Source organism: Balaenoptera borealis (assembly GCF_965194805.1).
Source record: "Balaenoptera borealis genome assembly, chromosome: X".
NCBI classification, from domain to species: domain Eukaryota; kingdom Metazoa; phylum Chordata; class Mammalia; order Artiodactyla; family Balaenopteridae; genus Balaenoptera; species Balaenoptera borealis.
The window spans coordinates 128,749,424-128,771,214 of record NC_138881.1 but is presented as its reverse complement, the minus strand read 5'-3'; the positions used below and the strand labels follow the sequence as shown (position 1 = coordinate 128,771,214).

The 21,791-nt window shown below is 42.7% G+C and overlaps 1 protein-coding gene across 1 annotated transcript; it reads right to left on the bottom strand.

Annotated features, from left to right (window-relative positions):
- Positions 1-640: 640 nt before the first annotated feature.
- On the bottom strand, positions 641-21,709 carry FUNDC2 (FUN14 domain containing 2). The gene is made up of 5 exons (XM_082376445.1): positions 21,547-21,709; positions 17,422-17,572; positions 9,342-9,417; positions 5,237-5,359; positions 641-2,105 (listed from the first exon to the last, which is right to left on the bottom strand). The coding sequence occupies exons 1-5, from the start codon at positions 21,677-21,679 to the stop codon at positions 2,028-2,030; spliced, it is 561 nt and encodes a 186-aa protein (XP_082232571.1). The 5' UTR covers positions 21,680-21,709; the 3' UTR covers positions 641-2,027.
- Positions 21,710-21,791: the final 82 nt, after the last annotated feature.

The following is a 21,791-nucleotide window of genomic DNA, read 5'->3' as shown; positions in this document are numbered from 1 at the left end:
TATAACCCGCTCAAAGCAGCTTAGAGCAACCTGCTAATCTTTGTCATCACCAATAATCACAGGAAAAACAGATGGAGAAAGGCCACCCCACCCCACTACCTGCAGCCCCCATTCCACGGGTCTGAGTGGGGTCAGATGGGTATGATGATAGGGTATTGCACTTATGATTTTTAAGATGACTTCTTACCTTTTACAGACACATACCAAAATACAATAAAATGACACATTTGGTATTTGTTTCAAAACGATTGATAAAACAAGCTATAATTTGATGATCATTATAGGTGGGTGATGGACACATGGGGGTCATTGTACTATTTTCTGTATTTTTATACATGTTTGAATGTTTCCAAAATAAAAAGTGAAAAAAAATTTTGAGTTCTTCTATAAAAATATGGAACAATGTGGCTCATACCGTTATGATTTGTATATAATTCATACATGTTACAAGCAAGACAACTTAATGTTGCCTTAAAATAGTACCATAACATAAGGAGAAAAATGCAAATGGATGAATTCTAAAAAATTCCACACATCCACTAGTAGCTACAATTTCCAAATTCAATACATCATTCCCAAGGTAAGTTAAAAGGCAAACATTTTAAAAGGAAGGCCTTAAAAACACACGTTTTGCAAGGGATCACCTGCAAGTTTAAGAAGTTTATTCCAAGTTTTCCGAATTTTCAGAACTCATGAAGTCTCACAAATCCTGTGGATCAGTGCCTTTTCCAGATACTTTTCTATGAGCTCATTATTCATATATTCAACAGATACTGAGTACTTATTAAGTGTTTGGCTCCATGGATATAATGGTGAAGACACAAGCCTTGCCTTCCTGCAGTGGATATTCTAGATGGTACAATAGAAGGCCATTACAGAAAAATGTGTTAAGTTTCTAAGCATGGGTATATCTATAAACTTTTATTTTAAAGAAAAATTCTAAGAGTTGGGGTCATCCTGAGACAGCAGATTACCTTTGATGATAGAAATAATTTATTTCACATGTGCTGTTGCTATTGCTACTGTTCTCAATTCTTAATGCTTGGAATGTCACCATTTAAAAACTCTGGTTCAAATGTTATATATTTCATACTAACTGGTTAAATAGTAGAATTGGCACAGAGGAGCTACGGCTACCCCTGATGTTTTGACAAGAGGTAAAGAATATTCCACATTTCAAAGCTCAAAACCTTTTCTATTAAATAAAAATCCAAGAGCTTCTTCCCTCTTCCACCTAAAGTCACTTATTTTACCATAAATAAATCCTTTGGAAACCATCATGAGATGCATTATCCTGTATGATGGAAAACATCCCTAGATAATACCTGAATGCCTCTAAGTGACCATCCTAAGTGTATCTATTGGTTGGTTTCCCTAAAGACCTTCCCACCAAACACAATACCTTCCGCTCAGCATATGTATCTTTAGTACAAGTTCATTCCATATGCAGGTTTTTCAACTGTAGTGCACACGCCCCATTTTGTCAGGATAATTAGAGCCAGTACAAGTAGTTCTCGTTCTGTAACCTAAAATCTACTACAAAAGAAAGTAGACGCCAAGATACCAAAACCTTTCATGCTTAAAAGCAAATGTATTCAGTTCCTTTCCATGCAGAACATAGTAAGGTATCTTATATGCTTGTTATTTCTTTTCCAAATCAAGTTTGGGACAACCTTTGAGGATCCACTCATGCTCCATGGTGAGCCATCTTGTACCATGTTCTGGTAAGTATCTTACATAGGGGAGAAAGGAATGTTCTTGCTGACCTACAGATTAGTCAAGGGGGGAGTGTGCTGGGAGAAGAGTTAACGTCCACTGTCTCTTCCGTTGCCGTCAAGGTCATGGTGGGGCCGTTGTCCCCTTGTACCAACAGATGCCTACAGAAGCCATTCAGATACGCCATGGCAGGGAGGAAGGCCTGGGAGAAGAGGGAGAAGAGGACCCAGAGGAGAGACTTGCTATCCTACGATGCAGTGAAGAGGCTGCTGGCTGGAAAAACCAGGAATAAGGAAGTGAAGTCATCCTCTTTAGGACGCCATACCAAGCAGAAAGCCTCCGAAAAATCCACCAGTCACTAGAACATTCTTCTTCACAAATGACACCACCTAGGAACAGAAGACAGCACAATGGATTACTTTGCTGAGGATATTACTAGGAAGCAGGACGCAGATCAGAAGGTGAGATGACGTGTCTTTGGATAAGGTAGTGGCGGGGTGCTAGCGCAGCGATCACATTCAAGGGATGCTTTTCAGACGGGACTTTGCAAAGAGAGAAGGCACCACATTCAGTAAACTGGTCTCTCCTCCAAACCTGTCCACACGTTGCTCCCGCCCACGCGTCTGTCCATCTATCCGTACACCCTCCTCTGAAACTTTATTTTCTCACATTCCTACAGCTTCCCACGCATGTGCTCTATCGACCTCCAACCCAGAGGGAACTTTCTCCCAAGTGCTACCATAGAAAAGTATTCACGAGGGGAATACACCCTGTAGCCTGGCCTACTGGTTTCCTGGACTTAAGTACAGGGGTTCATCTCCCTAACCCCACCCCGACCTTTCCCACTCCACCACCCAGCCTCCTGGGACCCTCGAGCCCCCTCATTCCCACTGTGCCTGTGTCTTCACTCCTCCCCGACTTGACTGGAACTATATTTCCCTATTTGACGCATTGTCTCTTGCCGTCTGCCCTCAGGGGGAATGAAAAAAAATCATACAATTTCCTGACATCACTTCTTTCATTCATCATCTTTACTCATTCCTCAACTTGCTCAACCTTGGCTCTCAACTCCACCACCTGACTGTAACTGTTCTCGCAGAAATCACCAATGGCCTCCTTGCTGCTAAACACTGACCCGAACATTTTCATTTCCTGCTCCCCAAATACGACTACGGGCTCTCAGGGGGAACCAGCCACTCTCCCTGGGGCCTGTGGGGGCCAGGCCACAAAGAGGGATACTACAAACATTTGTGGAAGGAACCAATTCCAAACCTTCTGGGTAGTTTATAATAAGTGCCCACTGTAAGGCAACGGTCGGGTCTAATCAAACGTTAACCTTATACTTTTTATTATATTCATTCCTGTATCACTAAAGAAGTTTTCAACAATCATGTATTACTTTTGTAAATGTCTGAAAAATAAAAAAATTTTTGAAGTGAAAAAAGTGTTAAGTTTCATAACCTTGAGCTTGAGGAGGGATGGAAGGAAGGGAGGAAGCGGGAGGGACTTATCTAAGTGCACAAATGCCACGTTCCACTCTGGGCAATGGACAGCTTTTTTTATAAGAAATTTATTTATTTGAGGGGTTTTTTGTTCTTCTTTTTGAACTTTTCCATCTTACTACACTTTATTGAGGTATAATTTACATAAAGTAAGATGTGCTCATTTTTTCATTGAAGTGTAGTTGATTTACAATGTTGTGTTTATTTCTGCTGCGCAGCAAACTGATTCCGTTCTACATATATATGCGATCTTTTCAATATTCTTTCCCATGATGGTTTATCACAGGATATTGAGTATAGTTCCCTGTGCTCTACAGTAGGACCTTGTTGTTTATCCGTCCTCTAGATAATAGTTTGCATCTGCTGACCCCAGACTCCCAGTCCTTCCATCCCTCCCCACCCCCTCCCCCTTGGCAACCACAACCCTGTTCTCTATGTCTGGGAGTCTGCTTCTGTTTCATAGATTCATTTGTGTCGTATTTTAGATTCCACATATAAGTGATATCATATGGTGTTTGTCTTTCTCTGACTTATTTCACTCAGTATGATAATCTCTAGGTCCATCCATGTTGCTGCAAATGGCAAAATTTCCTTCTTTTATATGGCTGAGTAGTATTCTGGCAATGGACACCTTTGGCTGAGCACTCGCCACTACACAGAATCGTCTTTTTCTTTTTTTCTTCTTTAAAGGGAATGTCATTTTTTTTAAAAAAATATTTATTTATTTGGCTGCACGCAGGTGTTAGTTGCGGCATGCGGGATCTAGTTCCCTGACCAGGGATTGGACCCAGGCCCCCTGCACTGGGAGCGCGGAGTCTTAGCCACCGGACCAGGGAAGTCCCTCTGCTAAGTTATCTACCACTCATCTATCTGCTTTCCAACTTTCAAACATTTGCTAATATTTCTTGTCTCCTGGTATTCCCTTCCTGTTCTCTTGGTCCTTGTAGGTTTAACCAGGCACCTTCCTGACACCTTGATCCTGGTTTATTTCTCCCCGGTTAAGTGCACTTATATGTTTGGGACATTTGACATTTTTCCAAAGGTAATAAAGAAGTAACAAAATACGTCCTTTTAAAAAAGAAGCCCTTCTCCTGTCTTGTCGGGAACCAGCTGCAAGCTGACACAGTCCTTGCAGCTTAAAGCATGGCAAAGTCCTGCTTAATTCCTGACAGGACCGAAAGAGTTATTAGAGAAGATATGAGTCTTGGCCCGTGAGGTTGCTTGTGGTTTCTCTAACTATAGTTTGTCCTTGGCATATTTTGGTAATCACAGTCTGTTCTCACGCATGTTTATATTCTGGTTCGCGGAATGTTTTGTACTATAACTTCAACATTAAGGAAATACTGTCTGATGATTCTGTCTTGTGATTTTAACAAAAACATGTATTGCCTACTGCAATCTATAAAAAGAGTTTTGATGGGAAATAAAGTGTGTGTGTGCTTGTACACCACGCTCCTGACCCCGTCTCTTCTTAATCCCCTCACGTGCTCTCAGGACTTGTTCCTCAGTCTAACAGCGACTGACGCTGTCCCTCCAGTATAATCTGACCTGATTTTATGCCTTAGATCAGAGGTTAGCAAACTACAGCCCGTGGGCCAGATCCAGCCAGTCACCTATTTTTAAATAAACTTTCATTGCAACGCAGCCACACCCACCTGCCTACCCATCGTCTATGGCTGTTTTCACGCTACACAGTGGAGTTCAGTAGTTGTGACAGAGATCACGATGCCTACAAAGCTGAAAACATGTACCATCTGGCCCTTTACAAAAAAAGCTTGTGAACCCCTGGGCTACACATTCTGGACATTTCAGAGATGTGTGTGCGTGGAGACAAAAACACGACTCGAAACGATCAGCGTGGCTGTAAAAGCTACACCCTCCTCCTCCTCGCTTGCTGCTCCCGTCCCACCAGGAACCTGTTCGAGGCGTGTGCCTGCAGTAAAAGTCACCGAAGCTACTGGTCCTTGTGGGTTTAACCTTTTAAAGTGCCGCTGAGGCTGGCGTGTGGCGCGCCTCACCCCCTGCGCTCTGCCCGTGGCCCCCGCGGGCGTCCGGCGGATCCTCAGCTGCTCCCGGGCTTTCTGCACGTCCTCCTCCACCCGCCGCCAGTCTACTCTGATGTAGCCAGTGTGGTTCGCAAGCTTCCGTTTCAGAAACGACAGCAAGAAAGGAGAAATGCAGGATCAATCACTGGAATATGTTACCAAAAACCCTTCTGAGTCTCTATCTTTGGAGGTATTTGCCGTCCAGCTTTTTGTATTACAGCGACATCCGCCCCACAGCCACTCAGCATCCACCCTATGTGCGAGGCCCTGTGCCTGCCGACGGAAGTCCGCACGCTGCCCTTCGATGACTGCTGGCGATCCTTCCGCTTTATCTATACTCTTACCCATCTCTATAAAATTAATGAGTTACTGTACTTTTTTAAATCAGATTGGAGATGATTAAAATACTGAAAATATACAGTGTTGGTAAGGAGGTGGGAAATGGACACTCCTATCACACCCTTACTGAGGGCGTCTACCAGCAGCCTTTTAGGGGAGCGGTTTGGCACCATCTGCCAACACTGAAACTGCACGTGCCATTATGCTATACCCAGAATGGCAGCTCTTGTCACAGCAGCTTTACTGGAAATAAACCAAATGTCCATCCGCACATGCATGAATAAGCAAATTGTGTTATGTTTACACAACAAGATGTTGCTCAGCACTAAAAAGAACAGACTACTTGTAGCAGCAACACAGCTGGATCTCAAAAGTCGTACACGACATCCAAGTTCCGATTCTGTCACTCCACCCTGTCTCTCCCACAGGACGAAGTACATTGAACAGCTACTTGGGGGCTCGGAAGAAAACAAGAGCCTCTGACTGGAGAAGCCCAGAGCCGTGTACTTCCCATATTTCCTAAGGTATCACCTGGCCTAGACTTCAGGCAGGACTCAGAAACATTCTGGCAAAATTCAACACACATTCCTGTAAAAGCTCTTGGAAAAACAGAAACAGGGAGAACTTCCTCAACTTGATAAAGAGCATCTATAAACATACAGCTAACGTCAATCATACTTACTGGTGAAGGACTGAACACTTTCATCCAATGTTAACAAAAAGGCAAGGATGTCTACTGTCTCTATTCCTATTCAACACTGTGCTGGAAATGAAGTCATAGTGCAACAAGGAAGAACATAAGGTAAGAGGCGTCCAGATCAGAAAGGAAGAAGTCAAAATGTCACGATTTGTAGACATGTTTGTCTACATAATTTCAAAGAATCCAACAAAAAACAAACAAAAGCTCCTACACACAAAAAGCGAGTTTAGCAAGGCTGTACACTACAAGATAAACACACAAAATAAATTGTATTTCTATACGCTAGCAATTTGAATTGGAAATGGAAATGAAATTTATGATTTTACAATAGCTGCAAAATAATCGAATACTAGGTACAAATCTAAACAAAAATCATATAGGATCTGTACACTGAAAACTACAAAATGTCTGTTGAAGAAAGAACTCAAAGAGAAATGATTAAGCCAGAGTTATTGCAATCCCAATCCCAGCAAGATGTTTTATAGATATGTAAACAAGCTGGTTCTAAAATGTGTATGAAAAGACAAAGGAACTAGAACAGCCAAAACGATTTTGAAAAAGAACAGAGTTGGAGGGATCACACTACCTGATTTTACAGCAATCAAGACAGTGTGGTATTGGAGAAGACACACAGATTAATAGGACAGAATAAAAAGTACAGAAACAGACAACCCAATTTAAAAGAGGGCAAAAGACCTGAATAGATACTTCACCAAAAAGGAGATCTGGACAGTAAATAAACACATGAAAAGATGTTCTACATCAGTAGTTGTATCACTCTGAGTCCAACTGGGAGACAGCTTTAGGGCTCAGGGTGAATGCCTGGGGAAAAGCACAAGAGCAACTAAAGCTCTTATAAGGTATCTCGGGATAAAACTGAACCACAGATGGACAAGATCTATATGGAAAAAATAACAAAAGTCTAGGCAAACACATTAAAGAAGACCTAAATAAATGGAGAGAAAGCCTGTGTTCACAGCTAGATGATACAATATCATAAAAGATATTAATTCTCCCCCAATTTATCTATATGGTTCCCATGCAATTCCAGTCAAACATTTTTCTTCTCACTCTTTTTTTCCCCTCTTTTTGGGTGCACCATGCGGCACACGGGATCTTAGTTCCCCGACCAGGGATCGAACCTGCGCCCCCTGCAATGGCAGCGTGGACGGAGTCATAACCACTGGACGGCCAGGGAAGTCCCCCAATCAAAATTTAAACAGAATCTTTGAAAGGAATTGACAAGCCTGTTCTAAAATTTAGATGGAGAAGCAAAAGTACAAAAGCAGCCACAACGATCCTGAAGAATATGTGGAGGAACTTGTCTTGCCAACGATCAAGGCTCAGTGGATACAGAAAGTAGAGTCAGAGCCACACATATATGAACTTTGATATATGATAAAGGCAACGGTACAAATATTGAGAAAAGGAAGACATTCACTAAATGCTGCTGGGACAATAATCCGGATGAAAGAAAGGAAACTGGATCCTTATGTCAAACCACAGCCCTGATCTCCCAACCTCGTGACTACCCTGGTGACAGGGCACATGCACAGCACAGACCCCCATGTCCCACCTGTCACTGCACTCCTTGCACATCTGACCCAAGCAATACCAGAATCCCAGTGCGAGGGTCCTTCCTGGAGATTATTCTAATGCCCATTACTTCTGTCAGTCAGAACCCCCAAAAGAAACAGAGGGTGCACTCAGCTTAAGGCATTTCAAAGCAATATGAAGATACTCAGGGAAACCACAGGGACAGAACAGGACTGTGGGTCTAGTGCAAGAGAGCTGTCACCGCACTTGCATCTGAAGGGGTGCGAGGAAGGAAAGATGACTGCAACCCAGAAGGCAACAGGAGGGGTGAGGAGGGGCCTGTCTGCTCACAGCCACAGGGAGGGAGCCAAGAAGCTACACAGGGGACGGGTCCGGGGCAGCTGCTGGAGCCTCGCTAGTCACAAGCAGGATGCTGCCGGAGTCATGCTACGGAGTTCCCAGGCTTGGGCAGAAACGGGCGGGCAGCTCTCACCATGTTTCTGAAACAAGGGCGCTTGGAGCACTGAGGCCGCAGGAGGAGCTGAGACCCGAGGGAGGGAGGGAAGAGAGGCCTGGACCCGCCCCAGCTCCCTGCTCACCCAGCTCCAGTCCCCTCTGGCTAGAACCCCTTGAGGCTGCCAGCCCAAGCGCCCACCCTCCCCTCCCCGAATTGCTGACGCACAGAAACTGAGATGATAAAAAGATGGTCATTCCAAGCATTGGGTTTTGAGGGCATCTGTGATGCAGTGATGCTGTACCACACCCGCCCCGGCCCACCAGTCATGAGCGGGCCTCTTCTGGCCTCTTCCACACACTTCGTTTTCACCTGACGCATCTGGAAAACTCACTCAAATTGTGATTCTAACGTGGGACGACCTCGCTAAAATGAGGGCTGCTACCTTCGAGAGGAGACAAAGAGCTGCGGGTCTGGCCACTCCGGCTTGGCTGCACCTCAGAACCACCTGCAACTTTAAAAATACTCCGACATCCAAGCAGGCCTCCCGCCCGTGAAGTCACACGGAGGTGGGGGGCAGGCCCCAAGCACCAGTGTTTTATAAAATTCCCAGGTGATTCCAATGGGGACTCAAGTTTGCAAACCAACTGTACACAGCAGCCTCAGGGAACCGGCAGCCGGTGGTTCAAAAACAAACTCCACGCCAAGGGCCAGCAGAGGCCATCTGACCAGTGTCATTTAGCCCTCATGTCTCTCATCGACTTAGTGTCTAAGAATAAATCATATCACAGGGCACTTGCATCACACCTGGGATTTCTGAAATCACACTTGCTTCATATTTCAAGTGGTCTTGAAAACCCTGGAAGGGAGCTATGGTAAGGAATATGCACGTGTCCCCATGTTATAAATGACAAAATGTAATCCACCTAGCAATTGAAGAAGTCTGACTCAAAAGGTTACTAGCATTTCAAATGGTACATGAAACCGTCTCAAGTAACAGAGCCCGGACTGTGTGTGAGGACGGCCAGGGAAACACTCCACATACAGACCTGAAGCAGGAAAAATCCACCTCCCAGAGCTGTGGCAGCCAACCTTCCAACCTTCTGGAATATGAAACCAGTGCACCTACAAAAATCAAGTTAACAAGCTGTCAGACAAACACAAGCATGGACTTCTAACAACATTCAGAGCCTACTTACCTTGGGATGGTCCAGCTCCTTCCTACTCCAGGCATAAAGCCCGAACCCTCCAGAACGAGGGAACGGCAGAGGCTCCGACCTCAGAAAGACCCTGACTCAGATCTTGGCTCTACTACTCACTTCATTTTGTGGTCTTGAGCAGATCCCTTAAACTCCCAAGCCGTGTTTTGAAAAGACGACTCTGGCTACACTGTGAAGAATGGATCAACAAAGGAAAAGATAAAGCAGAGACCCCAGTCGGCGATATGGGAGAGAAATGGCGGCAGGCAGGGAGCAGCCCTGAGAACTCTTGGTGAAGCGAGTAAACACGTGACTGTGTATGAGGCCAGAGTGGCCGCACGGGATGAGGGACAGGCTCTCAGTGCCATCTTCTCTGGTCGGCATCATGATCCAAAACACACGAGCATTGTTAGAGCTTCTTCTCTGGTCCCCTGGCCTCCATTTAGCCCCTGGGAGTCTATTCTCAACATGCGGTCCTTCTAAAACAAGGGTCAGCAAACAAAGCACGGCGGGGGAGCCCAGCTGGCCTGCTGCCTCTGTCTGTAAGTCAGGTTTCACAGGCGCACGGCCACACCGACTCCTAACATACTGTCCACAGCCGCTGTCTCCCTACGACGGCGGAGCGGAGCAGGTGCGACTCAGGCCGCGTGACTGGCAAGGCCTAAAACACTTACCACGTGGCTCTTAACAGAAAACTCTGCCCTGAAGATGGCGTATAAAGCCCTACACTTACATCTAGGCTCCCTTTACCTCTCTGCCCTCATTTCCTACCACCTACTGCTTGGTACACTTCAGTAGGAGAAAAAATATATCAATATCAATAAAACATTGCATGGAGGACCTCACAAGGATTTTAAATGTTTTTCAACAAAAGCTAGGTATATCTCAGAAGGGACTCCTAAACTGGAGAAGTGATAGGACTAGTAAATAAACCGTTAGGACTCATCTTAATTCTTAAATGTGATTATAAGCTGAAGTAAACTGCCTGTACCCTGTATCCACTGGCCCTAAGTCCCTGACGTGAAGGCATTAACTGACATTTTGCAGCTAAGATTCATTAATGATAAAGGCAACCAACTGGATCGTTAACTAGTTCTTATTTCTCCGATCTTTTTTTCAAAAACCTAACATGGATAAAGGTGTTTTTCCCCTCCAAAGAAATGTGGGAGAAAAAAATGAAGTATATATAAACTCCAGCAATTTTCTTCTCAGTCTCTTTTATCTTTAAAATTAGTTCTGTAGAGTAAGGTACAGAACACATGTGGAATTTTTTTAAAGCCATGTGTAAATGTGCCCCAGAACAAGAATCAAGACTCAATTATATAAGAATAAAAAAGATATCTAGCACCCAATAAGGTAAAATTCACAATACTGTCATCCCATTAAAAACTACCAGGCGGGCAAAGCAGGAAAACAGACCCATAATGATGAAAAACGAAGTCAACTGAAAGCAACCTAGAAATGGCACAAGTGACAGAATGCTGACAAAACATCAGAAGCTATTATGATTGTATTCCATGTTCAAGAAGCTGGAGGAAAGATTCCACGTAATAAGTAGGGACAAGGAACATATTTTAAAAGGATACAAATCAAACTTCTACAGATGAAAACTATATGTCTGAGATGAACACTGTACTTGATGGAACTAACAGCAGTTTAGATACTGTAGAAGTAAAGATTAGTAAACATGACATAGCAATAAAAACTATCAAAATGAAACAGAAAAATACATGAACATGGTTGTAATATTGAAATATAGTTATACACTGGGGAAAACTGGAGGATGGGCTCTCTGGATTTTTTTTTTTGCATTTTTTAAAATGTATTTGTTTATTTTTATTTATTTTTGGCTGCGTTGGGTCTTCGTTGCTGCATGTGGGCTTTCTCTAGTTGCAGCGAGCGGGGGCTACTCTTCGTTGCGGTGCACGGGCTTCTCATTGCGGTGGCTTCTCTTGTGGGCGAGCACGGGCTCTAGGCGCGCAGGCTTCAGTAGTTGTGGCATGCGGGCTCTAGAGCGCAGGCTCGGTAGTTGTGGTGCACAGGCTCTCTGGATTATTTTTAACAAGCACCTGTGAATCTACAGTTATCTCAAAATAAAAAGTTAAAAAAAATAAACAGTGTCAGTGAACTACAGGAAGATTTCAAGCAGTGTAATAATATGTCTAACTAGAACTGCTGAAGGATAGAAAATATTTGAATAATGAGAAAATATTCTAAATTTGATGAAAACTGTAAATTGATAGATCTAAACAGCTTAATGAACTCAAAGCACAAAACAAATGATAAATATCTTAAAAGCAGCCTGAAAGGTGGGGGGAGGGACATATTAGGTACAGAGGAATAAAATTCAGAGATAGCACATTTCTCATAGAAAATAATGCAAGACAAAAGATAATGGAACATTTTTAAAGTACTGGGGGAAGAAACAACCCTGTCAATCTAGAATTCTATATACCCAGTAAAAATATCTTTCAAAAACCAAAGATGAAATGAAGACCTTTCTCAGATATACAAAAGCTGAAAAATAAATCATCACCAGCAGCCCAAAAGTACAAAGAATGTTAAAAGTGGAGGAAAATGATACCAGATGGAAATCTGCATACACACAAAAGCATGATGAGCACAAGAAATAAACTATAAGGGTAAATATGAAAGGTTTCATTCTCATTATTTAAAAATATAAGAATTAAATATTTAATGAAAAAAATGTAAAAGTTAAATGTATGACAATGAAAACCAAGGGTAAAAGGTAAAATGGAAGTATACTGCTTTTTTTTTTTTAAGATTTTTTTGATGTGGACCATTCTTGAAGTCATTATTGAATTTGTTACAATACTGCTTCTGTTTTATGTTTTTGGTTTTTTGACTGTGAGGCATGTGGGATCCTAGCTCCCTGACCAGGGATTGTACCTACACCCCCTGCATTGGAAGGCGCAGTCTTAACCACTGGGCCACCAGGGAAGTCCCAGAAGTATACTGTTGCAAGAGCATTACACTCTACATGAAGTGGTATATCTCTTGACGATAGACTGTGATAAGTAAAAGATACATCCTATAAAACCTAAAGCAACCATTAAAATTACACAATTAAGAGACATAGGTAATAAACCAAGAAGGGGCATAAACAGAATTATGAAAAATATGTGATTCAAGCAACAAAAGAACCAAAAAGAACGAATAAACTCGACTTCATCAAAATTCAAAACTTTTGTCCATCAAAGGACATTATCAAGAAAGTGGATAGACAACTTAAAGAATAGAAGAAAATATCTGCAGTCATGTCTGGTAAGAATCTGATATCAAAAACATATAAAGAATTCTTACAACTCAAGAACAGAAAGACAAACAACTCAGTTTCTCCAAAGCAGATGTACAGATGGCCAACCAACACATGAAAAGATGCTCAACATCGTCAGTCACCACTTCACACCCATGTCATGCCCACTAAGGTGGCTATAATGTTTTTTTTAATGAAAATAATAAGTGTTGGCGAGATGTAGCCATAACAAGGAAAGAAGTCCTGACACACACTGCAATGTGAATGAACATCAAAAACACGATGCTCAGGGGGCTTCCCTGGTGGTCCAGTGGTTAAGACACCCTGCTTCCACTGCAGGGGACACAGGTTCAATCCCAGGTCGGGGAACTAAGTTCCCGCATGCCACTTGGTGCGGTCCCAAAAAACCAAACCAAAACAAAACATGATACTCAGTGAAAGAAGCCAGACATACAAGGTCACATATTGTATGATTCTATTTATATAAAATAGGTAAATCCATAGAAACAGAAAGCAGACAGATGGTTGCCAGGGGCTGGGGAGAGGGGAGAATGGGGAGTAACTGCTCAGCGGGGATGGGGTTTTATTTTGGGGTGATGAAAATGTTTTGAACCTAAAGAGAGGCAGTGGTTACACGAAAGTGTGAATGTACTAAATGCCGCTGAATTGTACACTTTAAGATGGTTGGTTTCATGTTATGTAAATTTCACCTTAATTTAAAATATATATATATATTATACACACATACACATTATACCTATTTTTATTACACACACGTATATTTGATCCAAAAGAAAATAAAGAACAGAACACCCAGATGGTAAATTTAAACCCAATGATGACAAAAATAAACTTAAAGGTAAATAGTCTAAGCACCCTAATTAAAATGAAAAGATTGTAAAATTGGATTAAAAAAAGGAAGACCCACCTATATGCTGCCTATAAGAAACCCATATTAAAGAACTGTTTTTAAAAAAATATTTATGTATGTATTTATCTTGGCTGCGCCAGGTCTTAGTTGCAGCACTGGGGATCTTCATTGCAGCATGTTTAGTTGCAGCATGTGGGATCTTTAGTTGCGGCATGCAGACTTCTTAGTTGCAGCATGTGGGCTCTTAGTTGCGGCATGCAGTGTGAACTTCTTAGCTGTGGCATGCATGCAGGATCTAGTTCCCCGTCCAGGGATCGAACCCGGGCCCCCTGCATTGGGAACGCAGAGTCTTACCCAATGGACCACCAGGGAAGTCCCAAGAAACCCATTTTAAACATATAGACTCCACTTTCCTGAACTTTGCCCCATGTGCCTCTTCCTTTGGCTGATTTTGTTTTTAATATTTATTTATTTATTTATTTATTTATTTACGGTTGTGTTGGGTCTTGGTTGCGGCCCTTGGGATCTTTCATTGTGGCATGTGGGATCTTTCATTGCAGCACACGGGCTTCTCTCTAGTAGTTGCGGTGCACGGGCTTAGTTGCTCCGCGGCATGTGGGATCTTCCCAGACCAGGGCTCAAACCCACGTCCCCTGCATTGGAAGGCAGATTCTTAACCACTGCGCCACCAGGGAAGCCCTTGGCTGATTTTAATCTGTATCTTTTTGCTGTAAAAAATCGTAACCATGAATATACCAGCTCTCAGTGAGTTCTGTGGATTCTCCTAGGGAATTATCAAACATGAGGGTAGTCTTAGGGACCCCCAAACTCTGCAAACTAGTAAGTGACTTTGGCAAGATTGCAGTATACAGGATCAATATACAAAAATCAATTGCACTTCTATAATATAAGCAATGCACAATGAGAAAGTGAAATTTAAAAAGTAATAGCATTTACAATAACATCAAAAATATGAAATATTTAGGGATAAATCTGATATAAGATGTGAAAGACCTACCTACATAGCATTGTTGAGAGAAATTAAAAGAAACCTAAACAGGGAATTCCCTGGTAGTCCAGTGGTTAGGACTCAGCGCTTTCACTGTTGAGGGTGTGCGTTCAATCCCTAGTCGGGGAACTAAGATCCTGTAAGCTGCACGGCCCAGTCAAATGGAGAGATAAACCATGTTTACGGATCAATGCAATCCCAGTCAAAATCTCACCAGAGTTTTTGTAGAAATCGGCAGCAAGCTGATTCTAAAATTCATATGAAAATGCTAAGTACCTAGAACAGTCAAATCAACTCTGAAAAGCAACAGAGTTGTAAGATTTACACTACCTGATTCATGACTTATTATAAAGTTACAGTAATCAAAACGGTGTGATATTAGCACCAAGACAGACAAATCAGTTTAACAAAGAAGACATATAGTCAATTGATTTTCACCATAAGTACAAAGGCAATTCAGTGTAGAGGAGTATAGTCTTTCAACATTATCATGTGGGCACAATCAGATATCCATATGCAAAAAAAAAGACCTTGGATTCCTACCTTACAACATATACAGTAAGTAAATCAAAATGGATCATGGATCTAAATGAAAAATCTAAACCTATATATCATATAGAAAACACAGAAGAAAATCTTTTTTTTTTTTTTTTTTGGGTTCCTGACACAGTTGGGTATGTGTTCTTTTTTTTTTTTTTCAGTTTATTTATTTATTTATTTATTTTTGGCTGCGTTGGGTCTTCGTTTCTGTGCGAGGGCTTTCTCTAGCTGCGGCGAGCGGGGGCCACTCTTCATCGCGGTGCGCGGGCCCCCCACTATCGCGGCCTCTCTTGTTGCGGAGCACGGGCTCCAGACGCGCAGGCCCAGCAGCTGTGGCTCACGGGCCCAGTCGCTCCGCGGCACGTGGGATCTTCCCAGACCAGGGCTCGAACCCGTGTCCCCTGCATTGACAGGCAGACTCTCAACCACTGCGCCACCAGGGAAGCCCAGAAGAAAATCTTGGTGACCCTGGATTAGGCAAATATTGTCAGACATGACTCCAAAAGCTAGAGCTATAAAACAGACAGTTGATAAACTATATTTCAAGATTAAGAACTTCTGTTCTTTGAAAGACACTGTCAAGATAATAAGCTAGAGTAGAAGAATATATTTGCAAATCACATATCTAAGACTTGTGTCCAGAATACATAAAGAACTCTCACAACTCAGCAGTGAGAGAAAACCAACTCCCCAGTAAAAATATGTAGAAAATATCTAAACAGATACCTCACCAAAGACATATGGAGAGCAAAAATAAGCTCATGAAAAGATACTCAACATCATTATTCATCAGGAAAATGTAAATTAAAACCACAATGAGATATCACTTCACAGCCACTAGGATGGTTGTAATCAAAAAGACATTATGGGGCTTCCCTGGTGGCGCAGTGGTTGAGAATCTGCCTGCCAATGCAGGGGACACGGGTTCGAGCCCTGGTCTGGGAAGACCCCACATGCCGCGGAGCAGCTGGGCCCGTGCGCCACAACTACTGAGCCTGCGCGTCTGGAGCCCGTGCTCCGCAACGAGAGAGGCCGCGATAGTGAGAGGCCCGCGCACCGCGATGAAGAGTGGCCCCCGCTTGCCACAACTAGAGAAAGCCCTCGCACAGAAACGAAGACCCAACACAGCCAAAAAAAAAAAAAAAAAAAAAGACATTATGCCAGAAACAGACTGAAAGATATAGAAAACAAAATAGTGTTTACCAGTGGGCAGAGGGAAGTGGGGAGGGGCAAGATAGGGGTAGGGGATTAAGAACTATAAACTACTATGTATAAAACAGATAAGCAACACGGATATATTGTATAGCACAGGGAAGTACAGCCATTATCTTTTAATAACTTTTAATGGAGTATAATCTGCAAAAATACTGAATCACTACACTGCACACCTGAAACTAATATAACACTGTAAATCAATTATACTTCAAAAAAAAAAGGACATTATGCCAAGTGTTAGTGAGGAGGTAGAGAAACTGGAACCCTCATACACTGCTAGGGGAGATGTAAGATGTAAGACGATACTTTAGAAAACTGCTTGGCAGGTTCTTAAAAAGTTAAGACATTCATCTACTATGACTCAGCCTAACTCTTTCTAGATATTTACCCAAAAGAAATGAAAGCATATGTTCATACAAAGGCTTGTACATAAATGTTAACAGCATTTTAGCCCAAAAGTGCCAACAAACCAATATTCATCAAAGGGGAATGGATAAACAAACTAGTTCATCCATACAGCGGACTACTACTCAGCAATAAAAAGCAATGAACTAGTGATACACACAACAGCACAGATGAACCTCGAAATTAGTATGCTCAGTGAAAGAAGCCAGACAAAAAAGAATACATACTGTATAATTCCATTTATATATAATTCTAGAAGATGCAAAGCGATCTATAGTGACAGAAAGCACTTACTATGTGGCCCTGGTCAAGTAAACCTTTCTAAGCCTTAGTTTCTATTCAATGAGGATAGATAATAACAATAACAATTTCAGAGCTGTGAGAAGGAAATGAGATACCTATATAAACACCTAAAATAGTACCTGGCATGTAGTAAATACTCACTATGTGTAACCATTAAATAGCACTTTAACATTATGTTTAGACGTATACTATTCATTAAGTGATCAATTTCACAAGTCAATGTATTTTCATTGGTTAAAAGAGAAGGTTCCTATAACCTCAACACTGAGTCATGCAAAAAAGGATACTGGACATCTTTTACATCACTTACCATCCAGTGACACCTCCAATTAACAGCTGGGTTGCCACGTTATACTTTTCAGCTGAAGGCCCAGATTCCTGCCCAAACAGCTTGCGCCACCATGGCTGCTTTTTAGCAAGTTCTGCAAGGTCCAGTGACTCAAAATTTCCCTCAAAGTTTCCTACAAGAATTAAGATACTGAATAAGAAAAGTTACTTTTACAATAAATCACTAACATTCCTAACCTAGATAAAGAAATTTTTAAGGAAACAGAGACAGTTGTAATAAGGACATCGAAATATTAATCTATTTTAAAGAGTAAACTGACTCTGAAATTCTGACCAGCAACTTTTGAAAATCAGACTAAAATCAACAAATATCTCAGAGGAAAAAAACCTAGACAATTTAGAATCTGTACTCTAGTTTTTCCCCTGAAATTTAAAAACAACCAAAAGGACCTAGGAAAAACTGGTAGTAATACTTAATAATGCATCCTAAATGAAATGAGTTTTCTTCATTTGCCTCTCCTTTTCAGGAGTAACTCAATACTATTCAATAGCCCACAAATTCACAAATCCTCAGTACTATGTGTATCTCCAGTGATAATAAAGATAGGAGGTAACCCTGAGAAAACCATAATTCAAAAAGAGTCATGTACGACAGTGTTCACTGCAGCTCTATTTACAGTAGCCAGGACATGGAAGCAACCTAAGTGTCCATCAATAGATGAAGGGATAAAGAAGATGTGGCACATATACACAATGGAATATTACTCAGCCATAAAAAGAAACGAAATTGAGTTATTTGTAGTGAGGTGGATGGACCTAGAGTCTGTCACACAGAGTGAAGTAAGTCAGAAAGAGAAAAACAAATACCGTATGCTAACTCACATATATGGAGTCTAAAAAAATGGTACTGATGAACCTAGTGGCAGGGCAGGATAGAGAACGGACTTGAGGACACGGGGAGGGGGAAGGGTAAGCTGGGATGAAGTGGGAGAGTAGCACTGACATATATACACTACAAATGTAAAATAGCTAGCTAGTGGGAAGCAGCTGCGTGGCACAGTGAGATCAGCTCGGTGCTTTGTGACCACCTAGAGGGGTGGGATAGGGAGGGTGGGAGGGAGGCTCAAGAAGGAGGGGATATGGGGATATATGTACACGTATAGCTGATTCACTTTGTTGTACGGCAGAAACTAACACATTGTAAAGCAATTATACTCCAATAAAGACATTAAAAAAAAGATGTAACGTTTAATTGAGCTGTTACTATTTACCAGGCACTGTGTTAAGGAATAAACATGTATATATAATTAAATACACAGAACAAAGTAGGTACAGAACAAGGTACTATTTATTAACTCCATTTTGTAATTAAGAAGTAGAGGCTCAGAGGGTGATTTATTTGCCCAAAAAGGGAGAGTTAACAAAATGTCTAATCCCTCTCTGTGTGGGAAAATAAATTTAGTGAAAGAGGCAAAAGAACTCTACACTGTAAATGAGGAAACACTGCAGAGTTGCAATCTCAATCAAAAAGTAAGTTTTTACCTAGAAATTGAGAAGCTGGCTCTAAGATGTATATGGAAGTACAAAGGACCTAGAGTAGTATTCCAGTTACTATGGCTGTACAACAAATTACCCCAAAACTTCATTCACAGAGCAAAACAATCACTTTCTATGCTCCCAGACTCTATGGATCAGGAATTCAGACAGGATACAGCTCGTCTCTGTTGCATGACGTCTGTGGCTTCAGCTGGAAGAATTACAGGCAGGCGTCTGGAATCACCTACTACATTCACACATCCAGGCTGCCTTGCTCTGGGTTAGTTTGGGCTTCCTTACAGCATGGTGGCTAGGGTCAAGGGTGCCTGTCCCAAGAAAGGGAGTAAGAGAGTGAGGAAACTCAGGGGCTCAGCAGAAGCTATATTACCATTTCAGACCGAGCCTCCAAAGCCATGCAGTGTTGCTTCCACTGTATTCTGTGGCAGCAGTCACAAACTTCCACTCAGATTCAAGAGGGAATATAGACCCCAGTACTCAGCAGGAGGAGTGTCAAAGTCACACGGAAAAAAACCGCATGTGGAATGGGGAGATACTGCTGCAATCACTTAGGAAAATACAATGTGCCACCAGTGGCCAAAACAACTGTGGGGAAAAAAACAACAAAGTTCAAAGAATTTCAAGACTTCTTATAAAGCTACAGTAACACACAGGTAACTAATTTCAAGACTTATAAAAGTACCCTATTTGACACAGTGTAGAACTGACCTAAGCATATAAAAATATATCAGTGGAAGAGAATATAGAGTCTAGAAGTAGATCTACACATACAGTCATTTGATTTTCACATGGCACCAAAGTTATTCAATAGGGAAAGAAAGTCCTTTCAACAAATTGTGTTAGAACTATTAGGTATGTGTACTAAACAAAAAAACCCTCAATCCCTACTTTACACAATACACAAAATATAATTGAAGAATTAATTCAAGATGGACCATAGATACCAATTTAGCAAAACCAAAATATGGATGTTTAAGGAACTGGGCCTTCTATGGCCTCACAAGTAGTTAAATGAAAATTTTTGTTCTAACGTAACAACAAAACATTACTGCTGTGTTGAAGAAGAAACTCCCTCCCTGGGTTAAAGAACATCACTGTAAACAAGAATGAGTTTTGAGTTTTGTTTTAATGTCATTTTAACAAGCTCCTTAGCTCAATAGAGGGCTCCAGCCAAAAGGGATCAAATCAGAGACACTGAGTTCACCCAAGGTCACTCAGTCATTCAACACACACTACTAAGCACTATGCCGACCAGTCAGCAGCCTTGCTTGTGAGCCCAGGAAAGCAATGATTACAGTATTATGTGATCATCAATATGATAAAGATTGAAATTCCTAATGTCAGCCTCAAAGTTTCTCCCAACAATTTCCTAGGTGCAAATATCTGAGCAACCTACACATTTTAACTAAATAAGGGCAGTCTTCTCTGCAGGAAAATAATTCCACTGTGCATTCCAACACCTGAGTCACCTCAATTCAGGTGTGCTGGTAAACGGTTTGGGTTTTTTTAGATTTTTTTAAAATCTGGACCATTTTCAAAGTTTTTATTGAATTTGTTACAATATTGCTTCTGTTTTATGCTTTGGCTTTTTGGCCGGGAGGCACGTGGGACCTTAGTTCCACGATCAGTGATGGAACCTGCACCCCCTGCACTGGAAAGCGAAGGCGTAACCACTGGACCGCCAGTGAAGTCCCCAAGTAAACGTTTCACAAGCGCGCTGGGGTGGGGGGAGGGCTGACTAGTAGTGTATACCAACATCCAGGGTGTGACGTCACTGAAGTGTGACAGCGCTGAACGCAGAGCTGGCAAGAGACGCGGCTTATCACGCTACGTTATTTCCACCACACAGACACAACAGATGTCCATAACCTCAAGAGTACAGATAATAACTAAACATGGCAAACAATAAGGAAGTAATAAATTTTGAGCATTTTCACTGTTTTTAACATAATTTATGTAATCTTAAATTTATAAAATTGAGTTTTTGATAATGGTTCTGTGAGCCAGTACTGAACTGAACATAGCCTGAAGCATTCAAAGAAGTAGGATAAGAAGCACAACTGAAAGACGTGATCCACTGTGTATTTTATTACAGGCTTTTTTTTTTTCACGGACTCTTCCCTTCACTGCGCGGACTAAATAGGCGATTTCCAAGAACCATACCACGTGTACTCTTTCAAAACCATCAATAGCGCAAGTAGAGGCGGCCTGCACGCGGAAAGATGCCGGCCGGGTGTTTGAAATGACAGTCCAAAGGGACAAAGAACCTGCGTTAGTCTCAAGGTGCCAGAGTGCTTCCGGGAACAGGGACAAAATGTCTCCAGGCCGAGGCTGTCGGGGGCGGGGCCGGAAGGCGGAGGAGCCCGGCCGGAGACAACACCGAGGGCAAGTTCGGTTCCAGCCAGGCCACTGACCTTGGCCGGACCTCGGGAGCGGCCGGGCCACGGACGAGCTCCGGGCGCCCTCCCCGCCCCTGCGGCGCTCAGGCCCCCCCAGGGGCGCTGCTGGGCCTGGGAGGCGCGGAGCCCGTCCCCTTCCGGGGCCCGGGAAGTCGGCTCCTCGCGGCGCCACCGGCGCGCGCGCTCGTCCTTACCTTGACTGGCTGCAGCCATTTCGGCGAGCTCCTCTCGCGATGACACCCGTAGGGGTTCGGCTCGGTAGGACGCGGAGTGGCGCGCCGCCGTCGGCGCTAGCTGGCTTCCGGCACGTGGGGTAGATGTTTCCATTCCCACGGCGGCGGCGGAAGAGGCGGGGCGGGGCGGGGCGGGGCGCGGGGCGGCTATCCCCTTCCCCGCGCGCAGCCGCTTCACAAGGCGCCGGGGGGGGGGGGTCACAAAC

What these genes read in the sequence shown, in the direction of transcription:
- FUNDC2 (XM_082376445.1), bottom strand. Translation starts at nt 21,679, where the DNA reads ATGGAAACATCTACCCCACGTGCCGGAAGCCAGCTAGCGCCGACGGCG. An exon ending in GTGGATTTTTCCTGCTTCAG is followed by an intron (nt 5,360 to 9,341) that starts GTCTGTATGTGG and finishes CTGAAACGGAAG; the next exon opens with CTTGCGAACCACACTGGCTA. An exon ending in CCACGGGCAGAGCGCAGGGG is followed by an intron (nt 2,106 to 5,236) that starts GTGAGGCGCGCC and finishes TTCTGTTCCTAG; the next exon opens with GTGGTGTCATTTGTGAAGAA.